Source organism: Osmerus eperlanus, chromosome 6 (genome assembly GCF_963692335.1).
Source record: "Osmerus eperlanus chromosome 6, fOsmEpe2.1, whole genome shotgun sequence".
Lineage (NCBI taxonomy): Eukaryota > Metazoa > Chordata > Actinopteri > Osmeriformes > Osmeridae > Osmerus > Osmerus eperlanus.
The window spans coordinates 19,381,067-19,395,797 of NC_085023.1; the positions used below are offsets into that span (position 1 = coordinate 19,381,067).

Sequence of the window (14,731 nt, forward strand, 5' to 3'; positions counted from 1 at the left end):
TGATGGTTGTTACAGCGCTTTTGAGTATGGACAATATGTTTGTAAGTCCACGAAAGAAGTGGACAAATGTGCATGGAGAAAGGATAGATACTCGCCCACGACATGTTTCTATGTCGTTATTCCAAAATATTTGAATATGCCTTCTGGCATATTATTTCATCTAAAATGTATTAGTTATGATCCCAATTTAAAATATTTGATCGTTTGTAAGAGCTTCACGATGCACCCTGTAGGCCTACTCATTTTGTAACGCAGGCATTGCATTAACCATTATTGCACACTATTTATAGATAAACTACGGTTGACAAGATAAACGTAATTGCCTTTAAACTAAAACATTTTATTAGAAGCACATGGTTATTGATTGGACGAGACCACCCAGTCAATTAACAACATTTTAGATAGCATTAAAAACATATATAATATATTATATTACCCCGTTTGCTAATTGAATTTATTTTTTAAATACAAAACATTTCAAACAAATGTCACGTTTTTAAGAAGACAGCCTAGAATATTTAATAATGCTAGAAATTTTGAATTTAAAAATGGTACACTCCCCTTTTGTTTGACAGTAGGAGGCATTGGAGAAAACCAACCGAACTAGCCTATCATTGTTTAAAAAAACTCGATTTATATTCCAGGAGGCATCGGGGAGGAGGAGCGATCCCATTACGTACAATTTCAAATAGCTGAATGTTAAGACCCACCCCGGTTCATATTGTGATGTGAAACGACTTCTCCAGACTAGTGAAGAGACGCTGTGGTTGGCCACAGTCATCCGTGTTTTGAGTGCAGCGGGCAGGGGTTTGTCCAACCTTCCATACACAAATGGCGAATACGGATGATCCGCGGGAGGTTCAAAATTTCAGAAGAAACACTAGTTCCAGATCCTCTGTTTCAGCATGCTCCTCTCTCGCTATGGAGATCAAAAGAAAGAAAATAATAGAAAGTACTGTGTTTTTGCAGTCCGAGGTAAGATTAAGAATAACGTTAGATATCTGAAAGCACGAGCAGTGCTAACTTTAGTTAGCTAGCGAGATAACGCTAGCTGACGTGTGAGGAAGCTAGCTAGCCTAGCTAACTCACCTGCTCAGCTACTGTAAATAAAGCGAATAACAATAGCGCGAACCCTTTTCTACCATCTTTCCTATATCTTATCGTTAGATTAGCTTGCAATATTATCTGAAATTAAGACGACTTTCTTGATCAAATTCAACTAGTAGGCTACTTCATGTGTAGCGTAGCTGCATGTCAGGTGCATTCCTTGCGCCATAAAGCAACGGCCTTGCAGTGTTTGTGTCAGTGCTGCCAGCTACGCAGGTACAAATTGTGCTTTTGTATTGGTAATACTTCTAAAAACAGTTCTTGCAGGCGAGATGCATGAACAGATTGAATGACACGCTTCAAATTGTAGAGGACATGAATTTGTTGAACATTTGACAGATTTCTAAGAAACTACAGGTAGTCAGAATTCAAGGCTCAAGGGAGGATGAAGTTTACTGAAGTTTAAACGCATACAAATATCTCCTTTACTAAAACAGTGGGAAAATGCTCTTTGACCTGCTGAGAGGGTGTCATCAAAGCTTAGTGTTAAAAATAAAATTAAAATAAACGCATACAAATTGTTTTAGCTTACAGAATAATAATAATTCATTACTAGTTCAGAGTTTGTCAGTCCATTTACATCACGCTATAGGCCATATCGTTGCTCACAACATCAAACCTGTCTGAATCAGTTAGTTCATCAGTAGCTGTTACTCATTCATTCTACCATTCATCACTGTGTCTTGTGTCTGGCACCAGGTCTGTACATCTCTATAGCTTTAGGATCACATGACCTCATAAACTGTGACTCATTTAATCTACCTGTGTACAACGGGGGCAATCTTTTTCTTAGGACACCAACATCCAGGAAAAGATCGATTTTGAGATCCGCATGCGGGAGGGTGCCTACAAACTGCTGGTGGCCAGCAGTAAAAAAGAGCAGGTACTCAACGCTTCCAAGAACCTCCTGACCTGCAACTCACGCATCAAGGCCTACCTCACGGAGCTGCAGAAGAAGAAGGAGGAACAGGATATGATGATGTCCTCCAGGAGAAGGTGATTGGTTATAGAGTGTTCTTGCCATCATGCAAGCACACATTGGGTAATTGTTTAACCTTTATTTTGTCTATCCTATAGATCGTTTCCAGTTTCTAATGATCGCGTGGCTTGTCCAGGGAAAGTGGCGATATCTGGTAAAATTCCTTGGATTTCATGTTGCTCTTTTTGTGTTCTTGAATTTGTTTATTGGAATGAATGCACTTGTGATAAACCTTTTGATTTTCTCTGCTTGGCACTGTAGGCCTGCGAATTCCGTTGATGTGGAAGGATTCCGACCATTTCAATAACAAAGGCAGTGAGTTCCCCTTTATTCCGTATAGAAAATGCAGGTGCTTTTTCAACAGCTGCTTGTTGAAGGAAAATAAACATGTGGTATGAAGAGTTCATTTCAATTAATTATAAGTCTGTGTGGTGCTTGTGCGTGTATGTGTGTTTGTATGCTTGTGTGTGTGTGTGTGCGCGTGTGTGTGTGTGTGTGTTCTAACAGACCCCCTGCTATCTAACTTGGTTTTTGGAACCGCTGATGACAAAGACACCCCTGTTTTAGGTTCACGGAGGGTGGCTGTCTTCTGCCTGATAAGAATTGGATCAGAAGTATTTGACACAGAGATGGTGGTTGTGGACCGATCGTTGACCGACATTTGCTTTGAAGGTGTAACAATATTGTGAGTAGTGATTTCGCACCACAGCTAACATGCAGAATAGTGTGAAATACTGCTAGTAGATGCAATTCGGCTGTCCTGGTTTAGTTCCACAACCACCTGAAATGAACTGGAGAAAGTTAGGCCAAACGCGAAACAAAAAGGATAATGATTTCGAAATCAACGTCCACATCGATGTTCCACAGCAGTGAGGCACCGCCCCAGTTTGATTTGAAGGTGGAGCTGTACAGCTGTGCCATCGAGGACGAGACCACTATGGTCAACACCCCCAAGAAGCTGGCTAAGAAGCTGCGGAGCTCCTTCGGCCGAACCTCCGGAAGGAAACTCTGCCCCCTGCTGGAAGCAGGAGACCCTGACGCCTTCCTCCAGTCCAATCCCATCCCACCGTATGTCATTTCCTGTTCTGCAGCCCTATTGTTACTTGCCTGCAATTGATTTCTGATTAAATAAGAAGACATAAGTTCCTGTAACCTGTATCAGCCTGTATTATTATGTAGAGTTATTGTATGGGAGTCAGATGGCTGAGCGGTTAGGGAATCGTGCTATTAATCAGAAGGTTGCCGGTTCAATTCCCGGCCGTGCTAATTACGTTGTGTCCTTGGGCAAGGCACTTCACCCAACTTGCCTCGGGGAATGTCCCTGTACTTACTGTAAGTCCCTCTGGATAAGAACGTCTGCTAAATGACTAAATATAAATGGATTGACATTTAACATGTGTGTGTTTCTTCTTCAGAGGAGCCAGGTATAGCCTGCTGGCCTACACTTCTCTGGGCCTGGACGAGGCTGAGGGCAGCTTCCAGTCCCACTCTTTCATCGTCCTCCAGGACGGTACGAGCCAAAGCAGTCTTCGGCAGCTGCTATCGATATTATACGGAATGTTCCTTTTATTAGTGTGTATTTATGTCCTGCTTGTTGTATGGCAGAGAATATCACACACAGTATTACACTGACTGCCATAGTCAAAATTCGCTATAACATTCCTCACATATACATTTTCGCTGTAGGATTTATTCTGACATTAGTAAACGATTTGTTGGTGAAATTACCATTACCTGTGGTTTCAAACCAGTGTAGCTCACTGCAACGCTGTAGCTTACGCGAGACACACTACAAAAACATCTACACTACACAGCTGTAGGAAGTCAAACGGCGACAGAAAATGTTCGGCACTCCCCTTACTTAAATCCAAAGTCTATCTAACTACTAACCTGAACTTCATTGCATCTCCTCAGCGGAGTCATCCTCTTGGCTGCCGCTCTATGGTAACCTGTGTTGCTGCCTGGTGGCCCAACCCCTCTGCATGACCCAGCACATGATGACAGGCTACCTCAGTCAGGAGGTTAGCTACACTAGCTCAGTGTTGCCATACAGTGCCATACCATACAAGATAATAACAAACTTTTATGTGGGGGGGGGGGAAACACGGTAATAATACTTTTTTAAAATGTGTATTTTGTTGCAGCAAAGTGTGGAGGGAATGTACCGCTGCTGTAGTCTGTACTGTGCCCTCAGCGCTGGCTCTCTGGCCTGCTACTACACCCCTGAGGAAATCACTGCCAAGGTGGATCCCTGGCTACGCATCCCCATCCAAAAGGTTAACCACACCATGGAACCCTGCCTTGTGGAGTATAAGAACTATTTCTGTTACTGCAGAACAGATCGAACCATCAGTCTTACCTGCAAGAGGCGTCTAAAGGTTGTTAGTGTTTCATCTCATCTCTGCTCTCGTTCCAGGACACCAGGATCACAGTGGTGGATAAAGATCCAGGGTCGAGCAGGCGGTCCAACAGTCTGACCATCCTCAACCCAGCCCCAGGAGGCTCTCAGGCCCACTTCTTCAGCACCGACACCAGGCAGGAACTGGAGGACTGGCTGGAGGCCTTTTGGCAGCACTTCTATGACCAGAGTGAGCGTTCTCAGATCTGATGGACCCACGGCCAGGTTCATCCTCTAGCTGTCTGAAAGCGATTCTCCTGAAGTCTTGTTTGCTCACAACCCTTCCATGTCTTGTGTTTCTTCCTCAGGTAAGTGGCTGCACTGCTGTAACCAGCTGATGAAGATTGAGGTCCTGTCGCCACGGAAACCCCCTCTGTTCCTCACCAAACAGGCTGACTCCGTCTACAATGACCTGAGTGGGTTTGGTTCTCGACTTATCTAGTTCCTAGATTGACCTCTGAAGGATGCTCCAGCACAGCACTCATGTTTTCTCTATAATCCATATAAATTTGTGCTTATGCAGGATTGATTGATGAGAAGTTTCCCATAATGTTTCTGAAATTCTCAGATTTTTTTTATTTGCTTTGTTTTAGGTATCAACTCTCCTGGAAAGTTGGAGAGCATCACGGACATCATCCACAGCAAAATTGAGGAAACAGGAGGTCACTTCCTTATTGGCCACGAGGAGGAGAGGGAACCGCCCAACTGGTCTACTCTGTTTGATGGGACCCGCCCTATGGTTGTACAGAAAACTGTCCTGAAGCCAATCAAAGACAGCCCCTGTCCTAGCCCCGCCTCCAGCTCCTCCTCCAATGCCAACAAGAAAAGACGGGCCCCGCCCCCACCCTCGGACCAGCAGCCTTACACCCCAGAAGCCACGCCCATCAGGCCAGCTAAACCTCCCCTTCCTCCTCCTCCTCTTCTTTACCAGGAGAAGGAGAACAGGGGCGCTCAGGCAAGGCCAAGAACCAAGACTGGGCGACCTTCTCTGGACACTAAGTTCTCCGCCATCATCCAGCAGCTCCAGAGGAACCAGATCCCGGCCCGGAAGAACGCCCCCCTGAGCCAGGTGGAGCCCTCCGGGCCCCAGCTCCTGCTGGGGGGGTACCAGGCTCCAGAGCAGGACGACCCCCCCAGACCGGTACCAGCTCCACGCAGCAAGATGCGGAAGTCTTTCAGGGAGAAGATTAACCCTAAAGCCTGGTGATTCGTGATTATATGTTTTAAAGGGAGTCTTTTATAGATGATTATGGAAATATTTTAAAGACAGACCGGTCCCAGGTACTGTGACTGTAAGCAATTAAGAATGATCAAATTCAGAATGACAGAAGTCCTGTGATGTAGTATTTTCTATAATGTACGCCACTTACCTCAACACTATGACTAGACTGAAACCACTAACTGTTCTTTCTTAACCAGAACATGTCGCTGTAATGCTGTGTTCTGTTGAGCACTGTGATCAAAGTGGAACTGAAGGGAATATTTGAGAAGGGGTGTCCATTTTCAGCTTGCTCCAGTGTTCTCCTGGTAGGTCACAATGCACAGATCAGCAGGATGCAATAACACTGATGGGAATGATATCACTTTACATTATACTATAAAGACTAAGTGTACTAACTGGAATATCACCAATAGAAGTTAATGATCTGTAATGTAGCTACAGCACATGGGGTCTGTTAACTGTAAAACACTTTTCTATAGGACCAAACTAATGCACAGCACTCTTGTCAGTTTTTACCACTTACATTTTTGTTTACTTTTACTTTTTAGTGGAACGTAATTGAAACTTGTGGAAATGTATTGAACAGATTTTATGAAAAGGTTTTGTAGAATTATAACTTTTCATTTATAATAATTGTATATCAATAATGTTTTAGATTAACTTTGTAATTTAAGTCTGTAATTTGTCTTGCCTGTAATGTGTTTACTTGGCAGGAATTCTATCTGTTTAAAATATATTGTAGTAGATTTTTACCCCATGTTCAATTTTTACCCTGCCATTAATGTTGTAATATCTGCAATAAAATCTGTTTACTCTTTTTGGTTGTGTATTCTCATTATCTTTTAAAAGCATGCCGTTACTCTATGAATATTACAGAATAGAATTGGGACACTAGGGGGCAATGGCTCACAATCTACTGTTCAGCTGGAACATAAGCATGTGTTTTAACGCTGCAGCAAATACTGCTCTTATCAAGCAAGCCAAGTGTTCCTATTATATCACTTTCAAGAGTGCAGCTGCACCACAGAGCAGAATTATCCCTGATAAAACTTAACAGACTCTCAGTGGATTGTAAAGTAAACAAGCTGGGTTATAAACCTTTGTTCAAGTCCTGAGGGATTTTCCATATTTGAGTTCATATGCTGGCAGATTGCAGAGTTTCAATATTTCACTGTAGCTTTTCCCGACCCCACCCATCTGTCAGAATACCAGAGCCCTTAAAAGAATAATACAAAGCAACGTGAGAGGGATTACACACAGGGACATGAGTAGATATTAAAATATTTTAATTAAATATACAGAGGGTCATATAATACAAAATGTTTTTTTTTCCTCTGGTTTGCCAGCTGGGTGATGGGTAAACAGATGGCACATCGTATAAAAAAAAAACACTTTAAAGGTGAACAATATGAAAACAATGTGAAACACAGTAACACAAAACAAGCAAATAAAAGTGTCCTCATTCATATCTGTAGTGTTCCTATCAGTGAAGGTGACCTTGAGATTGAGCAATAAGACAACACTACTAGATTGTGTGACCTGCAGTATGCACTTATAATATTTACAGATTATACCCTACATACAGTATACATGACAACAACAACCAATGTGTCAGAAGTCAATAATATTTACAGTATAATTTACACAGGAAATAAATCTAAAGAAGTTTACTTAGAAACTATGTTTTGAAGCTGAAATATTTAAAGGCCTATTAAGACTACCACTGTCTCTACTGGCTTTTCTGAGGCAAATGCGTAGAAAATGTACTTAATCATAAACAAACACATTAATATTAAGTGTCCTGTAAAATCTGTGGTGATAGGCTTTACAACAATCTTTTAACAGCACGTGTAGCAGTGTTTCAAATGTCCTAAATCCCCATTAACAGCAGTTTTGGAGGCTGTAAAAACAAGACCAGGTGTTTTCCAGTCTTCAGGCGTTGCCTTGCAGTCTGACCAGGGGAGGTTCTAGACCATTTAAATCGGGGGGGGGGGGGGGGGGGGGGGGGGGCAAGCTGGGGCCATTTGTACTGTTAAGAGGGGCCAGTTACATTAAACATTTTTGTTGTCATATCGTTTTCTTCAATGCATTGCAGGCATTAACAGGCAAAAGGTCATGTTTATCATGATTCAGACCCTACATTTAGGGGGGCCACAAGGGGGTCCAAGCTTGTTGTCACAGGGGCACTGGCCCCCCCCAGAACTGCCCCTGTGTCTGACATAAATCTCTTTAAACCTTTTTTAACCCCAAATATCCCTGCCAGATGTATAACAAATGATGGATGACAACTAGGTAAATTCATTGTTTAAGGGTGTCTCCATGTCACTTAGAGTTAAAGATAAATCCTTGTGACCCTGGTGCTCTGATAAAAGATCGTAAAAGGCACACATACTCCCAAAGCAATCTCATGACACATTCAGTGGTATAGAAGGTCACTGTCCAATGAGGAAATCTGTTTGTAACAGTATTTCAAGTCAATGAGCATTTAAATGTACTGCATAAATTGGAGCATTCCACAGTAGATCGCTGCTTCATAATTCGTCACAAAACAACGTTCTGCCAAGAACGAGTACAGCACCTCAGCACATTGTGGTTTTGAAGTGAACAGCACCATGGTTTTAGCAGTCATTTTGTAGAATCCAGGTGGTTTCACTGTAACATGAACAGGCTACAACACTGCACCAGAGACAAGTAAAATTATAAAAAAAATAATAATAATACATTGATTAAAAATTGAGTAATGTTCTACAGCTGCATGGCATTTCCCCCCTTGGTAAACCTTAAGCTTAAAGAGTTTATTTTGAGACATTCATGGCATGTTTTCTTTTTCTTCTTTTTGTTAGTGTTTCAACGTTATGATGAAATCCCCAGAACACATTCAGAGGGGACTTCTGTTGTCGGTACTACAGTGATGTTGCTCATGGATCCAAAACCTTTTAGAAACCCAGCAAATAGGATTACCCCTCTCGGGTGTGTGCTGTCTGCCAATGGCTTTTCCATGGCTCCCTCTGCCGTCACAGATAGTAAGAAAGGACCTGACTTATACGTGAGAGAAATAACCTGCTTGGTGGAACATTACACAAACACAGTAACATGATGTGCAAATGGAGACAAACATACCTTTAGGCTAAGTGGGGTTACGAAGCAGTGCAAACGGTACACACAAACAAATACACGAGCGAGGGAGACAAAATCTTTTTTTTTTTTTCTTTTGCCCATCTTAGAACGAAGAGTTCATCCTCAACCTTCCACAGTCTGCTCATGCTCAACGGAATCATAGAACACAACAACAACAACAAAAAGTTCCACTGTTCCAGAGATATAAAGAAAGGGGACGTATGGGTGGGAGGGAGATTTAGTAGGGGCGCAGCTCGGCTACTAGAGTCTGGTGCTGGGGTGCACGGACGACAGCGGAGGGGGGGTGAGGGTGGAGAGGGGGTAGAGGTGGTGTAGGAGGTCCCCGTACAGAGCTGCTGCCCCTCCAGGGTGTCTGTAATAATGGTGGGGGCTTGGCCCCGACGCCATCGACTGCCTCTGGAGCATCATGAAGTGGAAGGCCAGGGGGGGCATGAGGGGGGAGACAGCTGTCTGGCTCTTCAGGTACTGGAGGGGGTGTTGCAGGGTGTCCTGCCTGGCATGGACCAGTGACCCTGGGTACATACCGGGGTAGATGGGGGCGTGGGCAGGGTAGGTGTGGCCTTCCCCGGGAATGTGGCTGTTGAGGTGGATGGCGTGGGCCGGCTCGGCCGGTTTGAGCTCCTCGCCTTGCGGGTCGCTGCGGCGGAGCGAGCCGGCGGGGTGCATGGGCGTGACCACACGGATCTTGCGGTCGGGCAGCCCCTCGTTCTCCAGTTCCCCCAGGCTCCGCTTGCAGGGGACTCGGGTGGGGAGGGACTCGGAGGAGGGTTTGCAGCTGGGGTACAACTGGGAGGCGTCCTGGCTGCTGTGTTTGGGGGCGGAGATGGTCATGGGGGGAACCCGACATGCCTTGGGGTGAGAGTCCAAACCCTGATGCATTATGGGATATGGGAGGCCACAGAACGAGGGCTTGGAGAAGGACAACCTTTGAGAGACCGGTTTGGAGATGCTGAAATCCCGCGGTTCGTCCTCCAGAGCTCTGTCCCCGTGTGTGTGTGTCCTCTCATGATAAAGAGGAGCTCTGTAAGCCAGGCTTTCTCTGTCAGTGGTGCCGGTGTGGAAGCCCTCCCCGTTTTCACAGTCCCTGATAAAATGCCCCCTTTTATCTCCACCAGGATATCCGCACATCCTCTCCTGATTCAGGCAGTTCTCCGTCTGCCGGTAGAGGCTGTGCAGGTGAGGAGAGGAGTAGCAATCGCCTCTATAGCTGGGCGCCTGGGGGGGCACCTGCATCAGCTTCTCCCCAGCATTCTCCACCCCATCCTGGGGTTCAGGCCGGTGGAGGTAGGGGTGCCATGGAGGGTTGATCCGGGTCTGGAGGTGACTCACCCGGCCGGAGTAGGACTCGGACAGATCCCCTAAGGGGCTCCTCTCCTGGGGTAGGTGGGGCTTGATGCTCTGGGCGTGCTGGATGACTGACGGCCTGAAGACGGGAGCGATCTCTGGGATGTCTGGAGAAGAGCCCTGCCTCTGGCCCACTGCCTCCTCTACCCTGTCACAAACATCGCTGATCATGGGAGGAGGGCTGAGGAGAGGAGGAGCACAAGGAGGAGGAGGAAGAGGGGGAGGAGGGGCACTGAAGGAGTACGGATTGGTCTCGCAGACCTGAGAGAGAAGCTTCTTCTTGGCTAGGGGCGACATGACCCCAAGGTTTACCTTCGAGTACACCGGAGCTGTAAACTGACCCTGACTGGACTCCTTCTTGCAGGCAGAGTCCTGCTTGTCTGCCACGGGGTCCGTGGAGTCTGAATGCTGCTGCTTTGGGGGTGCTGGTGGTTGTTTGCACATGGGCAGCACCTTCCCCACCCTGCCTCCGTGAATCTCTACAGGCTCCTTGGTTACAGGAGGGTCCAGTCTGCCTGGTTCTGGGGGACAGCTAAACCCAACTGGCTTGTTGTGGTCCCAGGAGGGCGAGTACTTCCTACTGGGGAGCCTCTCAGACTGGTCCCGGTGGTTGGGGCTAGGCTTGTCCGTCTCCTGGCCAGAGGCCCTTGGGGGCTGCCATTCGGGCAGGAGGCAGGGGTCTCTGGTGAGGGGGGCGGGTTGAGGGGTACTGCAGTCTGAGTCTGGAAGGAGGATGACGGGGGATTTGTCCTCGCTCAGAGGCTCCTCCTTCTTGAGGGTGAGCTGTAGCTCCTCCTCCTCTGGCTCATCTCTGGTCGAGACTTCCTGGTTTGCGACGGCGGGATCCGGTGTGTCCTCCTTCACATCGTCCACCTTCGGGGGGGGGGCAGGACACCAGAGAGCCACGATTAGTTCACACGCACAGAAATTGGGGAAAGTGAAAGGATGAAAAAAATAGCCAGACAAAGAGAGAGAAATGACAGTGACCAATCTGTAAAGCCAAAGGCAGCTTTTCCACATTTGTGAACAATAAAGATTGAATTGAAAGAGAAAAAGAGTTACAGAGAGAGAGAGTGAGAGAGAGAGAGTGAGAGAGAGAGGGAGAGAGAGGGCAAGTTAACAATCCTGAGACTGACCTGTGTTTGCTCTGTGGCTGTGATCGTCTCATCCTTCTCCCTCTTGGCCGTCTGTCTCTGGTTCGCTCCACTCTTGGTCCTCTTCACGCCAGCGACAGCCTTCGGTTTGCCGGCCCCCTCCACCCCCCCGCCTGCCACCTCCGGCTTCTTAGACTTGGCTGAGGGGAGGGGCTTGTCTTTCTCTCCCTTGGTGTGCCTCTCGTATGGAAGGAGGAGTCTGGAGAGGTCAGGAGGAAAACGCTCAGAGTTAATCAACCATAGTCCAAAAGGTGAGATTTACCACATAACTAAACTGTGGCAGAGGAAAAACTGCCTTCCATTACCTCAGAGGCAACAGCAGGGAATGTTTTTCACAGTAGGCTGACCAAAATAATACATTTGTGGGCGTGAATGGGTTTGTATGGAGCATGGTTCAACAGATCTTGTATGTACTAGTTCTGTTGGCAGACATACAGTGTGCAGTGTGCACTAAAGCAAGGCATATAAGTGTGGTGATCTTCAAATCATATTACCATAAAGACAGTTAACAATTTACAGCTGTGTAAACCTTCTAAAATAACTTATTCTCAGTTCTGCTCAGAATAATGAAAAAATTCTGGCTTTTGTTACTCGGCATGCTAAATGAATATAGGATATGTGTCAGAATAATGTGAAGGGATATGTGAGATGTATTGAAAACAAATATTCTAGTGGTTAAATATTCTTTTTAAAAGCCGTTCCAACTCCTTTGTGAAGATAACAATCTGAAAAACGATGCAGGAAACGGTTTTTATGGTCATGAGACAAGAATAAAAGCTTTATCACATGTACGAATAGTACACTGACTAGTTACTCAATTCCTTTTAAGGGACACTGCTGTGGTTAAACAAAAAATAAATCAAGAGAGCTTCGTCTCCTCTTCAAAAGAAACAAAAAAATCCCTCAGAGAGTTCAAGTGTCTCCGTGGGATTTTTGTTATTTTTCCTCGGAACAAAAGTGCTGGCAGAGAAAGCGGTAAAACTACATTTCATTCAGCTGGCACAAGGCCCCAGGCCAGAAAAGGAAATGTACGATTAAATGTGACTTATTTGAGAGAAAGAGAGAGAGAAAGAAAAAGAGGGACAGAGATGAAGGACAGATGTTAATAGAGCACAAAGAAAACGATTCTCCATAAAGCACCGCTCCGCTGAGCCATAATGTGCTTACTAAATATGACTAACTACCAAAAACATACATATGTATTTATATACTGTACATAGTAAACACATTCCTATTCCCTGACTGCATCCCTTTCTCTGCACACATGATAAATGGTGGAGGATATGATCTATTGTAGGGATGAACATCACCCAGCACCATGTTGTGTCTGGCATCTATAGTGCGGATAGCCTCACACCAATCACACCCCTGTGTGGATTGAGTATCTACATATATATGTAGAGACAGGGATGGTAATAAAATCTTTTTTACATTGTGTTTCAGGCACTACGAACACACCAGAAAAGACCAGGCATTTTTATCTTTCGATGAAGAATGGCTGCCTTGCCCTGAATCAACTCTGTGGAATATCATTATGGGTCTGGGAGCCACTGTGTCATACATTTCTGCCAATTGCTGCTGCTACCTTCGACGGAAAACCCCATTAGCAACCCCTGTCGTATGGCACTTTAACAGAATCAGTATTCTGGAGCTGCCCTCCATGTAATTTCACTTTGAATAACAGAATCTAACAAAGCAACTGTTAGCCTCTTTTTCCCCTCGTGTTCAAGCCGCAGGAAGCCTGCTTCTTCTGAGATTGGAATTGAACCATCGGACTACACATAGCACCCACACTGGGAGAGACAGGGAATGAGTCTGGCTGTGCATATAACCGGTCCACAATCACATAATACAGCAATGATAATACAATACTACCACTTATGTAAGTAGCAATTTCCTGAAAGCACAGAGCAGGCTGAGGAGGCTGTCTGCATGTATATTTCTGTAATTTGGGAGGCTAGGAGACGAATTCAGGTGTACACTCTGTGATGAGAGTTTGCTGCCTCGATGCAATAAAGGTTTCCTTACTCTTCAGGCGATCCTGCATAGTTCAAAGTAGGAAATGCCCCCTTAAGGAATACCTCTAGTAATGAATACAACAGGCCAAGGCAATTACAAAAACAGATGCAATACACCAATCTGTGCACTAGAGGGCAGAGTGAGCACCGACTGAAAGTCCCAGGGAAAATGAGAAGGGGAGTGCTTATATTTTTATGGGATCAATAAATACTTTACTTCCGCTTATGGCAATGTTTCACTGAGGCTTTGTTTGAGAAGCCATTTTTCTTGTACATTACACTTTGAAGCATGTCAAAATTACCCAATAAACTGAATCCAGGATGTTGTACAGGCAAGCACATTTTGAATATCTGTCACATTCAACTTGTCATGATAATCGAATCAAGCAAATGCTACCATAGCTTCCAACATTTAACTTTTCTTTTTTACTGATCCCAAAGTCAGTGCTTTTTTATTCAGTGGCTCAAATGCTTATAATAAATGCAACAGCAGCAGCTATGCAAAAATACACTCGACTGGCTCACTACCAATGTAATGGTTGGTCTAAACTGCGTTTTACAGTACTGCACAGGCTGACTAGTGTGTGGAATCCAAGAAATGCCTAAGTCACCAAATCAGTGGAAAAAGACTGCAGGCTATTCCATTCAGCACTTTTACTGATGTAGAAATTAATTTTAGCTGGCGTTGTGTTTAGTTTACAACAGTCTTTTCATGCGTTGAAAAAAAACTTTGCTGGTGGACAGTGCCTGAGGCTGTCAAACTATTCAGAAGAAAATATAAGATTTTTTTATTACAACCTCAATAACAAAATAAGTGTGGAAGAAATTGAAAGAAAAAATGAAATCCATATTTATCAGCAACTGTTTTGATTAGACCGCTTCAAAGGCCTGGCAAAACAGTAACTCCTGTCAGTAGAAAAGCAAATAGCATGTGTTCAGAAGGGAGTGAGCGGAGGGATAAACAGACATTGTTCCCTTTTAGCTTTGGAAAAGATTTGGCTTCAAAGCTCCTCTTTTGTCGAGAAGTCAAACCACTTGAAGTGACCCTGATTCACGCCGTTAAACGGAGATTGAGAAGGAATGTAAAACTAAGGCCTTTGTCAAGTCTGGAAATACCCGCTCCAAACTGACCTTTACCATTCCCTCCAGGCTAACCCTCATTAACTACCCACAGTAAACGTTAATCATGGCAGGTGTTGGGCAACACACCGACTGAGTGGTTTGAATTAAAGGGACAATACGCAATGTGTTCCTGCACACCTTCACGGGAAGGAGCAGAACCAGCAACATTCCTTCTTTTTAACCTTCTAAACTTCCATATATGCATGAACATATTTCATTTGAAGCTATATATAATTTGTTTACAAACTC

General features: G+C 44.8%; 2 protein-coding genes across 3 annotated transcripts in view; one reads left to right on the forward strand and one right to left on the reverse strand.

Moving 5' to 3' along the window:
* The first annotated feature begins 724 nt into the window (after nt 1-724).
* Nucleotides 725-6,523, forward strand: rtkn2 (rhotekin 2). Of its 2 annotated transcripts, XM_062464233.1 has the most exons (13): nt 836-975; nt 1,375-1,464; nt 1,901-2,103; nt 2,185-2,240; nt 2,348-2,401; nt 2,654-2,771; nt 2,954-3,154; nt 3,502-3,596; nt 4,001-4,107; nt 4,231-4,362; nt 4,503-4,674; nt 4,793-4,900; nt 5,078-6,523. In XM_062464233.1, exons 3-13 carry the CDS (start codon nt 1,940-1,942, stop codon nt 5,689-5,691), a joined length of 1,821 nt encoding a protein of 606 aa, XP_062320217.1. In that variant the 5' UTR covers nt 836-975; nt 1,375-1,464; nt 1,901-1,939; the 3' UTR covers nt 5,692-6,523. The 2 variants fall into 2 exon arrangements, with proteins under 2 accessions (XP_062320216.1, XP_062320217.1); XM_062464232.1 differs by lacking the exon at nt 1,375-1,464 and having other exon boundaries at nt 725-975.
* A 452-nt stretch (nt 6,524-6,975) lies between these two features.
* The window catches only part of LOC134022597 (AT-rich interactive domain-containing protein 5B-like), a 46,739-nt gene continuing 38,983 nt past the window's right edge, over nt 6,976-14,731 (reverse strand). Inside the window, exons 9-10 of the mRNA XM_062464234.1 lie at nt 11,325-11,541; nt 6,976-11,061 (exon numbers count right to left, since the gene is read on the reverse strand). Of these exons, the coding sequence (XP_062320218.1) occupies nt 9,085-11,061; nt 11,325-11,541 (2,194 nt within the window). The 3' untranslated portion in view covers nt 6,976-9,084. The remainder of the gene's footprint in view (nt 11,062-11,324; nt 11,542-14,731) is intronic.

Coding starts and splice junctions, on each gene's coding strand:
- rtkn2 (XM_062464232.1), top strand. CDS start 832: ATGGCGAATACGGATGATCCGCGGGAGGTTCAAAATTTCAGAAGAAAC. Junction 2,402..2,653: donor CCATTTCAATAACAAAGGCA/GTGAGTTCCCCT, acceptor CCCCTGTTTTAG/GTTCACGGAGGGTGGCTGTC. Junction 3,155..3,501: donor CAGTCCAATCCCATCCCACC/GTATGTCATTTC, acceptor TTTCTTCTTCAG/AGGAGCCAGGTATAGCCTGC.